Genomic DNA, 18,267 nt, shown 5'->3' on the forward strand with positions numbered 1-18,267 from the left:
TATATATATATATATATATATATATATATAAATATTTATATATGTATTAACTGAAATAAAAATGTGCAAAATTTTAATTCGTATATAGTAAAAACAAATAGTATATATATAAATCTTTAAGAAAATAATTTGTTTCTCAAAAAAAAATTTTGTATAAGAAGATTTATGTAATTAGTGTAAAACAGAAGTAAGAGTAAATTTATATACATATATATATGTATATATACTACATGTTGATATTTTGATGTAATTTTTATTAAATTATTTTACTTTTGTTTATGCATTGTTTATATATTGCTTGTTTTGATATTTTGGTGTAATTTTTATTGTTTAAATATATGATCTACATTTTTGAACTATTTTTACCATTCATCATTTATAATAACTATTTGTTCTGTTTGATCTGGACTTCTTTTGGATGATCCGTTTGATCTGAGCGATCCGTTTGATCTGAGCGATCCGTTTGATCTAAACCTACTTTTACTTTTCGAAATCTAAACTAAATGCAAAAAAATGAGTGCAGGTAGAAAAAACGTATATGAATACATAAATTCTGTAAGTATGTGATTAAATTTTTGTTGGGATGCCAAATGATATATGACAAGACTAGACAATGGTGTGTTTTATTGCATGTGAAGAGATGTGATGTTGACTTCAGTGATTTGACCTCTCGATCTCTTCCTTCCTGCTCCTCTCTTATTTTTCTTCCCTCTTCATACATGCATTGTAAATGAAGCTTGCAAAAAGTGTTTCCCTTAATACTCGTTTAATCCCCTGTGTATTATAATATATTTTCTTAGCGACATTAAAATTGTTAGAAAAATAAGTTGATCCATATAAACAGATACAATGTTTTTTATTAAACTAACTATCAAATTAATTAATAGTATACAAAAAAATATTTTTTCTTTCCATAAATATAAGCTACAGAACTACCTAATACGGTTAACATATATATAACAATTAATGATTATGAATAATACATATTTGATAAAAAAATTCTAACCTCTATCTTTTTTATTTAATTTTATACTATTAAAAGAAATTAAACAATCACATTAAGCATATAGTAAAAACAATTCTATTTTTTCTTATATGTTATTTTTCTATTTTTTAAAAATGACTATAAATTACTAAAAAAAATAAAAATCCCATTTTAAAAATTTTGTGATCAATGCTTCAACTTTTTTTGTTCAAACAAGATACAAATGATCATATATCATAGGAGAGGGCATTTGGATACACGTTCGGGTTTGTATCAGATATTTCAGTATAAAGGTATATAACCCGTTCATGTATTTCTACACTTCGAGTCAGGTTCGGGCATTTTATGTTCGGGTTCGTATATTTTGGGTCGGGTTCGGATATTTAAATTTTGAAGAAAAAATAAATAAATTATTCATTGTTTAAGTCAGTTGGATTTAAAATATATTTTAACTTAACTGTTTTTTTTTTAATTTTTAAAAAATTAAACTATTAATAGGTTTGGAGACAAAACTTTAAAAATAGAAAGACACTAATTTAGTTTTTGTTTTGAAATTTTAGATGCAACTTTTGTTAATGCAAGAAACAAGAACTTGATATGTATTTTAAGTGAGTAACAAATGATTTTATCCATAATTATATGTATATTATCTAATTTTGAGCAATAAAAATCATTAATATAAGTATTTTGAATAAAATGAGAGAAATAAAATATAAATATAGAGTTAAGTATACTTATATTTGGTTATCTTCGGATATTCATTCGGATTCAGATATTACCCGTTCGGATTCAGATATTACCCGAACTGGTGAAATAAGTAATTTATTTTGTTGTTCTAATTAGATGATTTTTAGACCGAGCTGGTGGATATATAATAGACAAACATTTATATTTTGAGTCTGCACTTACATTATATAACAGCTTGATATATTAGATTTGAACACTAACCTGTTAATATAGTTTGCCGGTTATTTTTTTTCAAAATTTTGATTCTTAGATATGTATATGAAGTGAAACTAATTTTTACTCATGTTCATTTCCTTTAATTGACACTTATGTAATTAACTGAATTCATAAAAAAAACTAAAAAAAAAAAAACTTAACTCATATCAATGAAACAACAAAGACGAAAACGAAAGTACAATTCTATAGAGGTAGAAAATTAAATCACTTATGGAGAATCAATTGTAAACAAATCGAGAGCAGAAAACCTAATCCCTTTTCGTCATCATACAATCGATGTTGCCTATTTAGTTTTAGTGATTTGTGTCAGCCGCAAAACTTAATTTTCTTTTGTGCATATAAAATCTTAAAAATAATTAAAATGAGATATAATACGTTAACTCTTCAACAACGATGATATTTTAAGAGATCAACGTTTGTATTCATCATTTTATAACCTATAAAGATTGCAGTGTTGCAAAATATTAAAATCATTTAATAAACAAACATTATTATAAAAATTGGTGCGCGGATTATCTTTAGTTAAAGATATTATTTATCAGCAACATACCAAAGTCAACGACACATGTAATGCAAGAAAATATAGAGTTAATATGCGATCAAATATTATTTTTGATACCTTTTTGTCGACATATGGGAGAAATTTCGAAGAGAAGTGACTTAGGCTATCGTTAGTAGGGATACTTAGAACGCCATTAATGGGGATGCTTAAGAGATTGCTAAAAGGTGGGCCCATCATAAAAGAGGAAGAAGCTGTGCCAAAAATGCCAAATCAAGTATCAAAGCGTGCACTGTTTTGCGGGCCCCACGACGACGTGTGACGGTCCGCGATAAATTCGTTTTTAATTTTTTTTTTAATCAGACAAAAAAATAAAATAATAAACACCCTATTTAGAGTTTATGGGTTAAAGATGCTCTTAAAGAGCTTCTCACTAGTGAAAAAGAGAGAGAGAGAGAGGTATATACATGTTTTTGTAACAAAGACTCACACAAGTGTAAGATTATAGAAACCATAAAATTGATGGTCACATTAACTATTACAAAAAATCAAACATAATTATGTGATCATAAATATTACTCACTTTGTTCCTAAAAATATTTTTACAAAATTTTTGATGTTCCAATATATAAGATGTTTTCATTTTTCTAGGTAACTTTTAATTTATTAAAAACTGTATATCTAATCATATTTTAATAGTCTATTTTGTAATTGGTTGAATACCGTTAATTTATAGTTTTAATGATGTTTTCTAAAAAGTAGTTTTTTTTAATATGTGTGTTTCTACCTAAACATCTTATATTTAGGAACAGAGAGAGTATAATTTTGTTTTTCTGAAAAACTGAGGTAGTTTCTTCCCACTTGACTTGGGTGCTATTAATTTTCTAAGACCATCATTAACCTCAGTCTTTTAACTGGGGTTCTTAGCTTCAGATAAGAGACGGTTCTTATACAAAAGTTGTCTCTTAGTCGAAAAGTGTAAAAAAAAAAATGTCAAATCATGAATTAAGAACCCTGGCTAAGAGACCGAAGTTAATCATGCCCTAAGTCTGCCAAAATTAATATAATTAATCTCTACTAGGAGTTTTCCTGCGCCATGTGCAGAAATAGTAATTTTAACTTAACATTTTTTATTTCAAAAGAAAATTTTGATTTATATTTCAACATTATTAATTTATATTTTAACTTCAATTGTTATAACAAATCATAAACGTATTTTTGTAATCTTATTTCTTTTGATTTGGTATAACTATTTAAATTTGATTTAATTTAAATTTTAATAAAGATAAAATTAGATTTTATAAAAATATTTTTAATTATATTATTGTGTTTAATGATTATTTATTTCAAATATATATATATATATATATATATCTTCCCATCTAATTTTAAATATATATATATATATTTACATATAAATATAAATTCTAATAAATTTGAGATTTTGTTTGTTGATTTTGTTTGTTTTAGTTAAACTGAAAAATCTTTTTGTTAATTTAAACGATGAAGATGAACAAATAAATTTAAATAATGTTTAAATATTTAACTATCAATTTTTTGGGATTAATGTTACTTTATTTAGTTTATTTTTATTAATGTGAGATACATATATACATATATATTATTATTTTAATTGTGATATATGAATTATTAATATATTTAATATTTTACCATAAATAAATATTTATATGGAAAATTAATATTAATGATGATATATAAGTTATTTTTATTACCATATTTAAAATCTCTGCAAAAAGATTTAAACTTTTATAAGGAAATTTTACTTCTCACAATTAATATGATGTCATGTTACTATTTTCTAAAACCATGTCATCTATTTTAAGTGGCATGTCATTTTTTTTTCAGCGAAAATGATTGTAAGCGAAAATGATTGTAACGATGACGTGTGTATAAATCAATTTGCAAATATAAGTAGATTTATTTTGTTGTCAATTATTTTTTTCTTCCTTGTAGGTAATAATTACGCGAACAACTAATCTATCAGATGAGGGGTCTCTTCCTAGATATACGGTATGCCAAAATAGCGGCTCTCAGCATAAGGGTACGGCCGCAGCGTTGCTTTTAACGGACTCCGTTTACTTCAATTTTGTATCAACGCTAGACACGTGTTCTGAATTCACTATCACCTGACTAGCTTTTGATAAATCCAGTTAATTAGAAAGATGAAATCAAACCAATACTAAATAAATATACTTGGCATGTCTGTAAATTTATATTTTCCGGATACATTAGTCATGTCTCTTATATAGAAAAAGTTGTATAAAAGTTAGTCAACTTAGATTTACTGTTCATAATAATTATTATTTTTTTGTCAACCATACAAAAATAATTTATGTTGTTTTATTTAGGAAAAAAACAAATATCATTGTAGGTTATCTCATGATAAAAATATTAGTTGCTTTCAAGGTCTCCATCTACATCATATTTTCTTTGCAATGACAAAAGAAACCATTTAGCAAAAAAAAAGACAAAAGAAACCAAATCGAACTTCAAGTCGTGTCTTGAAAGCGTTCATGTTCACTGGTTATAGATACATTTACTTAAAGCTCTCTAAACCGAATTAACTAACAGAAGATGGGTGCATTAATATATGATTCCGTTAATAATTATGTTGTAGGAGCCCTGACTTCCACATGCCATGATTGTGGGTTGTGTCCTAGAGCTTGTCTCAGTCTCCTTTTCATGCCTCTGTCTCACTCAATGTACATGTTCAGTAGTATTAAATGCATAATGATGCGTGCCTTTGCATAAACCAGGGAGAGTGAGAGACCTTTGGGTTGAACCAAAAGCTCTTACGAAATTCCTTTTGTTTCAGGATATAGAGAGAGAAAGAGAGTGATCAGAGACACATCAGTTTAAACCTGGAAGTTGGAGCTGAGATACCTGAAACTTTTTGTTTATGTGATGATTGTCACCATTGGGCTTTGCCGACTGTCACCATTGAGATACCTGAAACTTTTGTTTATATGATCAAATGCAAATAAACTAATATTAGTTAGGGGTAAAAATGACATATATAAACGGGGAGTATTTGTTTTTGTCATCATTTATACTAAATATCTTGATTCGACTAAATATCTACGTATAAAAATAAGTGCTCTAATGTAACATCCCAATATTTTCCATGTATGTATATAGTCAACTTTATTTTGAACTTTATGTAGTCAACTTCTTTCTGTTCATTTTCTTATTGGATTTCATCTTCGTATATTCAACTTCTTTGTTTGACAAGACATATACTTGTCTGATTGGAAATCATAACAAGAACCATGTACTTGTGTGATTGATTTCTCCGCAACAGTTTTTTCGATCTTCATATCAACATATGCAAAGACATTCTTCTATCTAGGGTAGCTTACTATGCTTTATAAAATATGAAACAATGGCCTAAGACAAATGGCATACAATATCTAAAGAGAGTTTGGTATTTGAAATGTCAGGCATATTGAAAATAACTACTGTAAATTGGTATAATTTGCTAAACATTTTAGTGATTCAAAAGTTGTACACCAATTATTCGTTTCTAAAAAGATTCGCACCTTACGGTTTATAAAGATGTTTTTTAGCATTCCGGATATGCTCTCGATCAATTTAGAATCCAATGTAAAAAAACTTATTGATGTTTTAAATATAAATAATAAATCAATCATAACCCATAAGCACTTTTCTTTAATAATACGGAGTATATGCTATATGTGGTTAATGTTGAATATGTGGACATGGTTAAAAAATATTTTTTTGTAAGTAACAAACAAATAAATGAGTCAATGGTTAAACAAGTGGGCGATAAATAATATTTTTTAATAAGGGGCCAAAGAAAAGTAAAATAATAATGGCCCGACAAAATAAATTCGACATGATTTAGTGAGGATTTACCATTAAATTTTGTTGTCACTTTCATAGACTTTTTCACTAATTTCCAGATTTCTCACTTTACCATTCCATTTTTTGGGAATATCATTATTCTTAAGTTCTACTGTATCAGTTAGACGAAAAAAACGGTAGAAAAATAAAATAACTTGAGAGAGAAAGTTCAATCTTCTCACTAAAAAGAGGTTTCGGAAATCGGTTGTCGTACGGTGGCCGGTGGATTTTGCCGCCGGTTACCACCCCTTTTGCGTTGTGACTATCAGGTCTTGCCGGTCTTTCTCTGGTTTTTTCTGATTTTTTTGGTCTTTCCGGCATAGTTGGCTCCTTAGAGCTGCATGTTGTTTTTTTTGGGTTCCGGTATCACACCTTATGTTTGGTGGATGCTCGGTTTTGTCTCTAGGACCGTGCCGTCTTCTTAGGCGGTGGTTGCCGGCCGTTCTCTACGGGAGTGAAGGTTTCCAAAACTTTGTGTCGCCGGTGGCTCTGTTTCTCCTAGTTTGATTTGAAGTTCTCCAATGGAAGGAGATCTGTCAGTAAAAGCGTGGTGGGTGTGTTGATGTTTCCCGGATGAGATAGCGATTGGTCGATGGAAGGCTGGAAGCTCTCTGTGGAAGGGTACTTTGATGTCGAAGGGAGACGTGACGTGATTCCGTCTCCGGTGAGCGTAACCGGCAGTGATTTTTCAAAGCGGCGATGACGTGTGAAGGTAGGGCAACGCGTGTCCCTTGCTATTAGAGTTTCAACACGTGGTCAAGCCTTTTCCTAATTTCGACATGTGGGTCGCGTTTACGTGGGTTTGGGTTTTAGACTCTGGCTTTGGGTGTAGTAATTGTGGCCCATGTTAGGTGGACGGTTTATCCTTTTGTATGCTCTTTTTAGGTTTTATATTGTTTATGTTTGGGCCTTAGTCTCTTTAAATAATATTATCAATAGATGGTAAGAAAAAAAAATTTACTGTATCAGTTAAATTATTTACTAATGGCTTTTCTTTTTAACTATTTATCACCTACCTACTGATACTGTTACTGAAAGGCCGATTGAATTTACTATATTGGGTCAAGTAGAATCCATAAAAGTGTATATACCCTTAGGCCTTATCGAATCAATATTGAGCAGAATGCAAAAAGGTGAAAGAAAAGGATCGATTTCCTTCAGCGTGTATACCCTTGGGCCTTAGTCAAATTTTCTTGTCCTTGGGGATTTCTAATGCAAATCAAGGTTCATTTATTACTCACACCAGCCCCTCGTGGAAGACATTAACACAAAATACATCAACATCAAGACGTATACTTTTCTTCTAAGGTAAAATAAACATTCATATGTGAATGTGACTTTAGTAAAATAAATGAAGTGTAAAAAAAGAAGAAGTTAATAACGTTCATCTATAACAATTTCGCGTACACATAATATATATATATATACAGTGAAACTTCTATAAATTAATAATGTTGGGACTACACCAAAACTATATTTTTTTTTATTAATTTATAGAGATATTAATTTATCGATATACTAATTGAACCAAAAACTCAATTTGGGACTATAAAATTATATTATTTTATAGAGATTTTTACTGTATATTAATTTATAGAGTATTAATTTAAAGAGGTTATACGGTATATGTATACCCTTATCTCATGTTTTCTTCGCCACGCATGGCATTAAAATATTCACTAAACCACAATCAAAATATAGAAAAGAAAATAAAATGGTGAAAAAAATAAAACTATTTTTTCTGACTTGGATGTCTCATAAATGCAGGCCGGTCCGGAGTTTTTATAGCATCATAACTTTAACTAATAATTTTTGTTGTATATATGCATTATAATTTTTTTACATGAATAATAAAAGCATAAAATTTTAAATTAGCTTAGGGCATTAATTTTTTTTGAAAATATTGGACCGGCATGAATGCATGTTGCTTAAAAGTTTATTGTATATAGCAATACAATATTATACTCTCCAGACTTTGTTTTTTTTTTACTTGTCCATTGCCAAAGAACAATTTAACAGGCTTTGAATTAATACGAGATGCAATCCATGATTTATCCGGTTATCAAAATATAGAAAAGAAGAAGTTTATTAGGACAGAGAGTATTGGTAGTTTTTCCAAAAGTAGAGCAATTAATATACGGTAAATGCAACTAAGAAAGTAGAGAAATTAAAATGAGAAGTTAATTTAGAAAGTAACTGCACATCATCCTTTCGCTAGATGCAAATCATGTAAACCAACATTTCTTGTTTTTAGTATAAATCTCTAAACCCTAAATCAACGTAAAAAACATTAAATCCTAAATCCTAATCTCTAAACCCTAAATCCTAAACTCTAGGATAAATCTTAAACTCAAGGATAAATCTTAAACTCTAAATCAAAATCATTAAACACTAAAACACTCAAGGGTTTAGGGTTTAAGATTTAGGGTTTAGAGTTTTAGGGTTTAGTGTTTTTATTTAGAGTTTAGGGCTTATCCAAGGGTTTAGGGTTTACCCAAGGGTTTAGAGTTTACCCAAGAGTTTATGGCTTAGAATTTAAGGTTTAGGGATTAGGATTTAGGGTTTAGTGTTTTTATTTAGAGTTTAGGGCTTATCCAAGGGTTTAGGGTTTACCCAAGGGTTTAGAGTTTACCCAAGAGTTTATGGCTTAGAATTTAAGGTTTAGGGATTAGGATTTAGGGTTTAGTGTTTTGCTGATGACGTTAAAAATATTTGTTTTTGTAAAACTTCTATTTTTTATTTATTTATTTTTGAGAATTCAGTCAAAAAAAACCTCAACTTTGCACGAATTGCCAAAAGAAACATAAACTTTTAGGCTGACCCAAAAAAACACAAACCCAAAAATAACTCTTTTTCTTAGGTTTTTTTAACGTCGGGATTGAATCCAAGAATAACTCTTTTTCTTAGGGTTTTTTAATGCAATCAAAGTTCAGTTAGTTACACACATCATCCTTTCGTGGAAGCAATGAACACAGATACATTAATATACATTTCTTGCAAGGGAAAATAAATATCACTTTCATATGTGAATGTCACTTTTGTAAAATATATATCATTGATCTACAAATATATTACCATAACCATGTATAAATGCCCTCTCTCTCTCTTTATGTTTTCTTTGCCACACCAGCTTAAAAGCATTCTCTAAATCAAAACAAATTAAATACTGAAAATAAAATAAAATGTTGAAACCAAATGTTTTTCTCCTCTACATGTTTCTGATCATTGCTTCACTGTATTCTATATCCCATAGCTTATCACTCCTAGGCTTCCAAATCAACATTCGTGGTATTGTGAGATGTAGCCTTACCGGAGACCCTAATGCTCCTCCCGTCTCCGGTTCCGTAGTCAACTTAGTATGTGCCAACGAAACAACAAACCTCTCTGGAGTCCTGACAGATCCCACTGGTGCGTTTAACTTTACGCTCAAATTCTCTGACACGCTTTTGTATGATCCGAGTTACTGCGTTGTGGAAGCAAATCTTCCGGCGGGAAACTGCTCTCTTTCTCCACCGAACGGTACCCTCACAGCCACAGTAAAGCTGGTCAACGTCTTCGTTACGAGTGCTTTAGTCACCCTTAACTGTATCACCGGTCCATTTGTCCAGAATTAATACATAAATATATACATATGTGAGGAGACTCCATGCATGGTTGTTAGAGCAGCATTATCGCGCAAAAAAAATGGATGCTTAGCCCTATGGACCCCACAAAAATGACAAGCAACGATGCTTTCAGCTGCAAAATAAGTGCGGCGTTTTGTTTGTTGCTTCTACTATTCGTGGGGTCCACCGACACGTGGCGATCCGCGATTGGTTCTTTTTTAATTTAATTGTTTTTTAATCAGATAAAAAAATAAAAAATAAACACCCCCTAATGGGGTGCTGGAATAAAGATGCTATTACCTTTGTGTTGTTGTATATAGGGAGAAATAAGTGATGCATCTCTGTATTTAAATGACCAAATATACATAATAATAATAATATCACCGGTCCATTTGATAAAAAAAAAAGTATATATATCACATGGGCTTTTTTAAAGGTTAAAATACGAAGTTAATTCTATGTTCCAAATTCTAACCATATGGGCTTATTTTGTGAGATTCCTCAATTACTTTATTAGCTCTATATGGGCTAATGACATAGTCAACAAATCCAATACATAAGATTAACAATGGGACCGTTGACCAAAACAACGATTAACAAGGGCCCTTCCATGAAAGCGGGGAATCTTTTCACTATTTTGGATTCATTCACCATTAGTGATAATACAAGTTTGACTCGTTTCTCTCGAATGTGACAATACAAGTTTGACAATACAAGTTTGACCCGTTTCTCTCGAATGTGACAATACAAGTTTGACCCGTTTCTCTCTCGAATCATTGGATTCTTCAAAACCCAACATCAAAGATTTAACTTCTTGAATGTTGTAGACTTTCAGTCTTGTATAAGCAAGGAAGACACCTAGAAAAGAGAGAGTTAAAAGAAATGGCTAAGTTCTTCATAAATCAAGCCAAGCAATACGCTGCAGCCCGACCTAATTACCCGATCCAACTCTTCGAGTTCATCGCATCAAAAACACCGTGCCACGACCTTGCATGGGACGTTGGTACAGGAAGCGGCCAGGCCTCACGATCGGTAACAATGTTTACTAATTTATATAGGCAATTTCCAGTTTCTTGATTTTCCTCAATTTTGATTAAAACCAATTGGCGGATTTGTTAATATATATAATCAAATTATTTCACTTTTTTTATGATTTCACTTTTTATTGAAAACGTTACATTCTTTAGTTTTGATTTTTTTTTAAAAAAATTTTGTAGCTAGCCGGAATCTACAAGAATGTGATTGCTACAGACACAAGCTCCAAGCAACTTGAGTTTGCTGCAAAGCTTCCCAACGTACGTTACGAGCTCACACCACCAGTGATGTCTTTGTCGGAGATCGAACAGCTAGTAGCGCCTGAATCATCGGTGGACTTAGTCACCGTCGCTCAAGCCCTTCACTGGTTCGACCTACCAACCTTTTACAGCAACGTGAAACACGTGCTCAAGAAACCAGACGGAGTATTCGCCGCCTGGTGCTACACCAACCCTGAGGTCAACGCCGCCGTGGATGAGGTTTTCCGGCGGTTTTACAAGGAAAAACTTGGCCCGTACTGGGATAAAGCTAGGCGGCTTGTGGAGGATGGGTACAAGGGAATAGAGTTTCCGTTTGAGAAGATCATGGATGAGTCAACGGAAAGTCAAACTTTCCCGGTTAGGTTTGTGACGGAGCGAGAAATGGGGATTGAGGAGTTTCTGACGTATCTGAGGTCATCTTCGGCGTATCAGACGGCTAAAGATAAAGGGGTTGAGCTTTTGACGGCTGAGATGGAAGGAGAGTTTGTTGGTTCGTGGAGAGAAGATGGGGAAGAGAAGAAAGTTGTTAGGTTTCCTATCTACTTGTTGATTGGTAGGGTGGGAGGAGATCGTGTCTGAATATTTTGTCTTCTTGATTTGAATTGTCAAAAGAGTCCTAAATAATTGAAAAACTTGTGTGGTTACATCCAAAATACATTTATTTCGAAAAACAACACATGGGTTTGTAGATGAGATATGGGGGCCATGAGTGATAATGACAGAGTAACATAAGTCGACCATGTTGTGTAGTTCCAGCTTCCTCGGGGATCGAATCTTTCGCTAAGAAGCCACAAGCTATACTTGTCCTCTTTCTCTCTATAACACGTGACACTACACGACACTTTGTGGTTACTACTAGTATCGACTCTTGCTAGTTTAGTCTTCTCAGGATTAAAAATTACTAGTTTAGTTCCCAACTTATAGAAACGACCAACAAAATCGTTTTGATTTCGTTTTTTCAGCAGCTGAGATAGAAAGTTTAGTTTGATAACGTCGTGAGAGATATATATTCCTTTCCGTGTCCAGACTAACTGTTCAGACTTAATGGATATAACTAGTAATCCAATCAACTAGCCAGTCTTCATTTAAGAATTAGTTTCATTTCGTCTTTTACCAGATAAATTTGAGAGTTCAAGTTTAACCAATATTTTCGGGAACCCAAAAGTATATGCAGATTTACTACAAAAGAGGCTAGAATTGTGTGTAATTTTCCCATCTAAAATACATAATGGGGTATATTGTTCATCAGAAAAAAATTCTACCAGCCAACTTATGATCCGTTGACAAAAGAAACTACCAACAGATTAGTAAATGGCCGAAGTTTTTTGGCTCATCAACTTTGGGTCTAGTTGATACACATTCATTGTGGTTTGCAGAATTACGACAACACCGTTTCGAACCCTAACTTTGACTAACAAACCAATAAACCAGGCTAAAACATTGACACGATGATTGTGTTAGGTTCGTATGATTTTGGCGTTTTAGTTAAGATTTACAAATATGTTGGGCGTTTTTATTTGGATGTATATCTTTACTGTCAGTGATGGACAACAAGGATAATTTTGAGTTTAATGTTAATTCGATAATAAAATTCTAGCGATCGATTTTTTTTTTATCAAAGTTTTAGCGATCAATATGACTTAGAGGATTGTGTTTTATAATTTCGTTACTCTAATTTTTATCTCTGTAATTTTTATCGGTTGTTGTCTATTTCTTTGATACCAATAACAAAGGTATCTATCTATCAGCATGTTGATGGTGTTTGGATGGATGTCTTTTATGTCCAATTAAATGATAAAAACATTTACAATTTGCAGAATTTTGGAGGATATTACTAGCGGCTAGATATACAATTATGTGTATACAGGCATGTGAAGACGGACAAACATCCTAAGAACTTTCAAACTTGTAGCCATATGAAAAGTCATACCCAATGTCGACATATCGATATGTCCGAATTGTGACTGAGTCATTGCAAGGTGCAAAATGTTAACTAAAATACGATCTCACCTTGTTTGAAACTTTTACAACTAATTTTTGTTCTTTTGTAAAAAATAAAATTTAAAACATTCAAGTTAATTTAAGATACAAAATTAAGTATTGTAGTTTATGTAAGACTCAAGGCCACATCAAACTTCAAAATTATTACCAAATTATCAGCACTTTAATATGTTTGTGCATTTTTCTGCGGTCTAGAGTACACTTCTCTCTATATTCTCAACAGAGTATGTTTGTGTCCCAAAGAAACATTAAAATAACCTTGGAAATAATTTATTCTTCCGGTAGGGGGTTTTGATTCTTCAGGAGTAGTACAATCATTCTTCTACGCGTCACTTGTCATAAAATTAATGCATTTAATAAAGTTCATTTCCTAACCACCTAATAAAAAAATCTTGCCCTGGTCCGAATATTCCACGCCTCAGTGTGTGGTTAGGACTTGAGAAGCGGCGCGAATGCCTTTATTTATCTCGCGTAAATTCAACTGAGACTAGGCTTTTGTTGTGGACCTTATGGTGCATGTATCTTTCGTTTACTTCCAACTTAGAGTTCGGCGGAAATCTATTAAAAATTTAGAGTAAAACTCGTAAAAAGTAAAGAGATTCACAATGTATAGAAAAGGAAAAGAACAAGAAACATTAGAGATTGGGAGGGTCCATGAACCATGATCCATATTCACAGGCCACGAGTCGAGTGGAGGACAGTTGGTCTGCACTCTTGCTTGGACAATGCTTGTGGACATAGTCCCTCCAATTTGATTCTTCTAAATCTGAACTTTGTACCAAAATATTATTGGGTGTGATTGAAAGTGTTGTAGAGTCTTTTACAACCATAACTTTTTTTACAATATTAAATATTTTCCTATCATATTTGCACAACTTTTTTTAAAAAAAACTGTAACTTGTATTTCCTTTTTTATCATAAAAACAAAATACATAAGAGTAATATTTTTGTATTTTTAGAAGATTTATAAAGTAGTTATTAATAAAACCATCTAAAACATTTTAAAAAATTGACTATTGAAATTTAAAACATTTTTTTAAGAATTAGACTAGCGTTTAGACATCCATCTAACCACTAATTTCTTATAAAATATCTAATATCCTCTAAACACTAATCTCTTATAAAATATCTAATTATTGTCTAGAATCTTTTTTTGAACATAAAGATAAACACAAGTTAACATCAGGATAATATAGCATATCGTTCGATTATTTTAACAATTTTAATTCAATACTATCTGAGGGGAAAATGGATATTGATTAAACTCCATCATGAAAGTGAAACACTGAGAAACTAGAACATGGGAACACACTAGTATAGTGATTAATTTTTTTGAGAGAGAATGCGTCATAAGATAAAAGATGGTCTATCACCTTTGTATAGTGATTGATTTTAAATTTTAAGAACTTACGGTGAAGATTTGAAGTGCTTTGCCGTGACAAAATTATACCCACCGGAATATATAAATTACAATAATATAAAATAATGTGGGAGAGCATAACGATGTCATTATCATCAACCATACAAACATGACTCAATGATGATCATTCATCGCTGGAGCCTGATGCTTCCATCATGCGGCAAAAGTCATCAAAGCAAACAAAACCGTCACCGTTCCCATCAACGGTCGCAATCATACGCACACACTCCTCTAACGTGCACCGCTCGTCTCCGATAACTCCAAAAACTCTATGCAACTCCTCCGCCGATATCCTCCCGTCGTGATCCACGTCAAAAAACTCAAACACCTCTCTCATCTCGACGGAGCCTTCATCAGAGTCAGAGGAGGTTCCCGCCACGCGGCTAGCAAGCTCCTCGAGACTGATACAACCGTCTCCTCCTCCATCGACTTCTTGAAGCATCAGAGTAACCTCTTCTTGACTCGGCGGTTCAGGACTCAGCCTGCTAAGGAGCGCGGCTAGGTCTCTTCTTGAAACCACGCCGTCGTCGTCGCGGTCTATGAGCTTAAACGCTTGGATCAGCTCGGAGTAAAAACCATCGTGGTCTCCGGGGAGGACACTGATGGGAGTGGCGGCGGGACCTGGCTTGAGGTCGCTGTAGGAGCCGTCGGAAGAAGCACCGGAGCTGAAGGACGAAGGTTCGGATCTGGAGACGGAGGAGGACTTGGACTTGGAGCGGAAGATACGTTTAGGGCTGAGGCGGAGGAACTTGGAGTTGAGGCTAGTGGCTAGCTTCATAGCGGAGAAGATAAGAGAAGAGAGAGGAGATGATGTGTATGTTAGTGTGTTGTTTGGTGTGAGGAGGAAAGAGCGAGGAAGGATGGTATTAAATGGGGAAGAGGAAGAGGGGAAGCCATGGCAGCTTCCGCGAAGCTTCGTGGAGAGAATGGTTCTTGATACTTACTATATACCTATATCCATCGTTCATCACTTTCTCTATCCTTTTAAAATTTTTATTTATTTCTTTGATGAGTTAGTTTTACATTTATTAGTGTGACTATTCAATTTAAAAATTTATTTCTCCTTTTATGCTTTACTTTTTGAGATATACTCTTACAACATGTTTAATGCAAGTTTTTAGAGTGTAGTTATTAGCGGAATATAATAATCTGCCTCTTAACTTTTAACTAAAAAAACTAAGAACCGGTTTTTATATTCCGATAAGAACTCCACCTTAAAAACTCCACCCTAAAAACTCCCATTAAACATGCTCTTGCTTGCACTTAGACAAATACTGAGTAAACCATTAATTTAAGACCTCTAAAATTATGAAGTAATTTATTAAATTTCATTCATCATTTTCTATATCCTTTTAAATTTTTATTTATTTCTATGATCAGTTAGTTTTACATTTATTACTATGACTATTCAATTTAAAATTTTATTTCCTCTTTTATACTTTATTTTTTTTTTGACATACCCATACTTGCATATAGACAAATACGGAGTAAAACATTAATTTAAAATCTCTAAAATTATGAAATATTGTTTTTTAGATTGTTTTGAAAAATATTATTTCAATTTTTACTGAATTGTTTATAGATATTAAAATCTTAATATAGAGCATGCTGAGTTCTAGAGAGAAAAAAAAAAAAAGTCGCCGCTGCTCCTTCGGCTTCAATGGCTTACACATCATTGGAGCCGGATCTCTAGTTTTCTTTTGTAGTTTGATCTGTATTTTCTCTTTTGATCATTAGCTCCTCATGTCCTCTTATCATATTTGAATTTTTAAGGTTTTGATTTACTTAGATATCTAGATCTGGAGTTGTCGATCTCTTAGAATCGTCCAGATGTTGTTGTTTTGGGTTAACCTTGTCTGGTTGCTTTAGCTTGGTCTGTGTTTCATCATTTATCCCATCTGATGTTTGTTAGTTATCAGGGAGAGTGTATATGAGGCGTCATTGGTGGTTTTTATTGTTTGTCTTCTGTCTGGGTTCAGCAACGGTGTGAGTGGAAGTATGATGGTGGCGTGGTTGTGTATGGTGAGCAGAACATGCCTATTGTTCTTCAGAAGTTTTAAGTTTTTTGTCACCTCTCTATCTCTCAGTCTTGAAAGAGTCTTTCTCGTGACCTTTTAATAAGTTTGTTCCGGTTATTCGTCTGATTCGCTCGTCCCTCGGTGGCTTCTAGTGAAGCAGTATAAGGAGGTTGGGGTTTTAGGCCTTCCGATGAAGGTTTCGCTGGAGGAGGGGGTTTTAGTTTCTGGTGCTAGTCTCTTTTCTTTGTGGAGTTTCGTGCAAGGCGTTTTGGTTATGGCTTGGTACCGTGAACGGAGGGTTCAGGTACATCTGGCCTTGTGTTGTTGTGTTGGCCACTTCTTCGCTTACTCTCTCTTGTGCTTGGTTGGTTCTTGGCAAGAGTGCCGGCAGTTCTAGGATTGTTTGACTTACTGTTATTCTCCTTCTCAAAGATTGTCTACATATTCGGATGTATGAATGTAAGGTTTAATTAAGCGATTGTTGTAGTTGTTGTATGTGTTGCCTTTTGTTTAGGCTCGAGATTTCTTTATTTGGGCTATGTTTCCGGAATGGTAATATGTATCCGCCGGCTGTTGAATTTCATCTTGTATGTTTCAAGTTTCATCAATCAAATTCAGATGAAAAAAAAAAGACCATGCTGAGTAAAAAAAGCAAGCCAGCGTATCTTCTGGCACTAATTAGCAGGGGATAAAGAGTTGAGAACAAAAAATGTACTTGTCGCGAGTTATATTTGTGTTTTGGATTCGATTCCTAGTTATGGTCTGACATCGTCACAGGCACATGCAGGTGCAGCGTGGTGGTTGCCTAGTCATGAGTCATCTTACCTAATTTTGTTCTTAAAACAAAAATCTTACCTGATTTTCCTTTAAGGGCTATTTATTGATTGGTTGGGAATAATTGCGATAATGTTTTTTTAGAGATCTATTATTTATTTTGTTATTATTATGAGTTTTATTTAATTAGCGAGTTAATAACTTAAAGTTGGTTCAGACTCGTGTGTTTTCCGTGACACAAGAAAGAAGATCAGTAAGAAAACTAGAGGTTTTCTGAATTTTCTTTGTCGACTTTTTTTACTTTACTAGTGTTCCTAAAGAGCCTATGCTAAGAAATTTCTCAACATTTGCACGAGAGAGACTTCAAAACAATAACAAACTCATGGGATTGACTATAGATAACTTTTTTCTAGTGCTAAAGTTAACACTGGCGTGGCCAAACACGTTGTGCGTTTGTGTTTTTTATTGTTATGAACCAAAAGGTTTAAATAGCATTATCAAGATACATTAAAAGTTTCGGCTACATAAAAAACAATCCCTAGACTATATTTGCGAAGTGATTTTACCGCATTTCATCTGTACAATCAATTTCACAAAACAAATATGACATGGCTACTGAAATTGATGACATAGCTTCCGGAAAAATATGACATGGATAATTTCATTTAATATTGATTTATATTTTTGGCAAACTTATTAGAATATGTTAATAATTCATATATTACATTTAATATTGATATTTCTTTTTGGTAAACTTTTTTAAAATATGGTAATAGCTCATACATTATCTATAAAATAAATATATTCATATATAACATTTCA

General features: G+C 32.6%; 2 protein-coding genes across 2 annotated transcripts; one reads left to right on the forward strand and one right to left on the reverse strand.

Annotated features, from left to right (window-relative positions):
• The first annotated feature begins 10,652 nt into the window (after nucleotides 1-10,652).
• Nucleotides 10,653-11,964, forward strand: LOC106337446 (putative methyltransferase DDB_G0268948). The gene is made up of 2 exons (XM_013776552.1): nucleotides 10,653-10,969; nucleotides 11,155-11,964. The coding sequence occupies exons 1-2, from the start codon at nucleotides 10,820-10,822 to the stop codon at nucleotides 11,809-11,811; spliced, it is 807 nt and encodes a 268-aa protein (XP_013632006.1). The 5' UTR covers nucleotides 10,653-10,819; the 3' UTR covers nucleotides 11,812-11,964.
• A 2,528-nt stretch (nucleotides 11,965-14,492) lies between these two features.
• On the reverse strand, nucleotides 14,493-15,604 carry LOC106336749 (probable calcium-binding protein CML35). Its single transcript, XM_013775677.1, has one exon. The coding sequence runs from the start codon at nucleotides 15,429-15,431 to the stop codon at nucleotides 14,778-14,780; it is 654 nt and encodes a 217-aa protein (XP_013631131.1). The 5' UTR covers nucleotides 15,432-15,604; the 3' UTR covers nucleotides 14,493-14,777.
• Nucleotides 15,605-18,267: the final 2,663 nt, after the last annotated feature.

This window comes from Brassica oleracea, chromosome C4, assembly GCF_000695525.1.
Source record: "Brassica oleracea var. oleracea cultivar TO1000 chromosome C4, BOL, whole genome shotgun sequence".
NCBI lineage: Eukaryota > Viridiplantae > Streptophyta > Magnoliopsida > Brassicales > Brassicaceae > Brassica > Brassica oleracea.

What these genes read in the sequence shown, in the direction of transcription:
- LOC106337446 (XM_013776552.1), top strand. Translation starts at nt 10,820, where the DNA reads ATGGCTAAGTTCTTCATAAATCAAGCCAAGCAATACGCTGCAGCCCGA. An exon ending in GCGGCCAGGCCTCACGATCG is followed by an intron (nt 10,970 to 11,154) that starts GTAACAATGTTT and finishes AAAATTTTGTAG; the next exon opens with CTAGCCGGAATCTACAAGAA.
- LOC106336749 (XM_013775677.1), bottom strand. Translation starts at nt 15,431, where the DNA reads ATGAAGCTAGCCACTAGCCTCAACTCCAAGTTCCTCCGCCTCAGCCCT.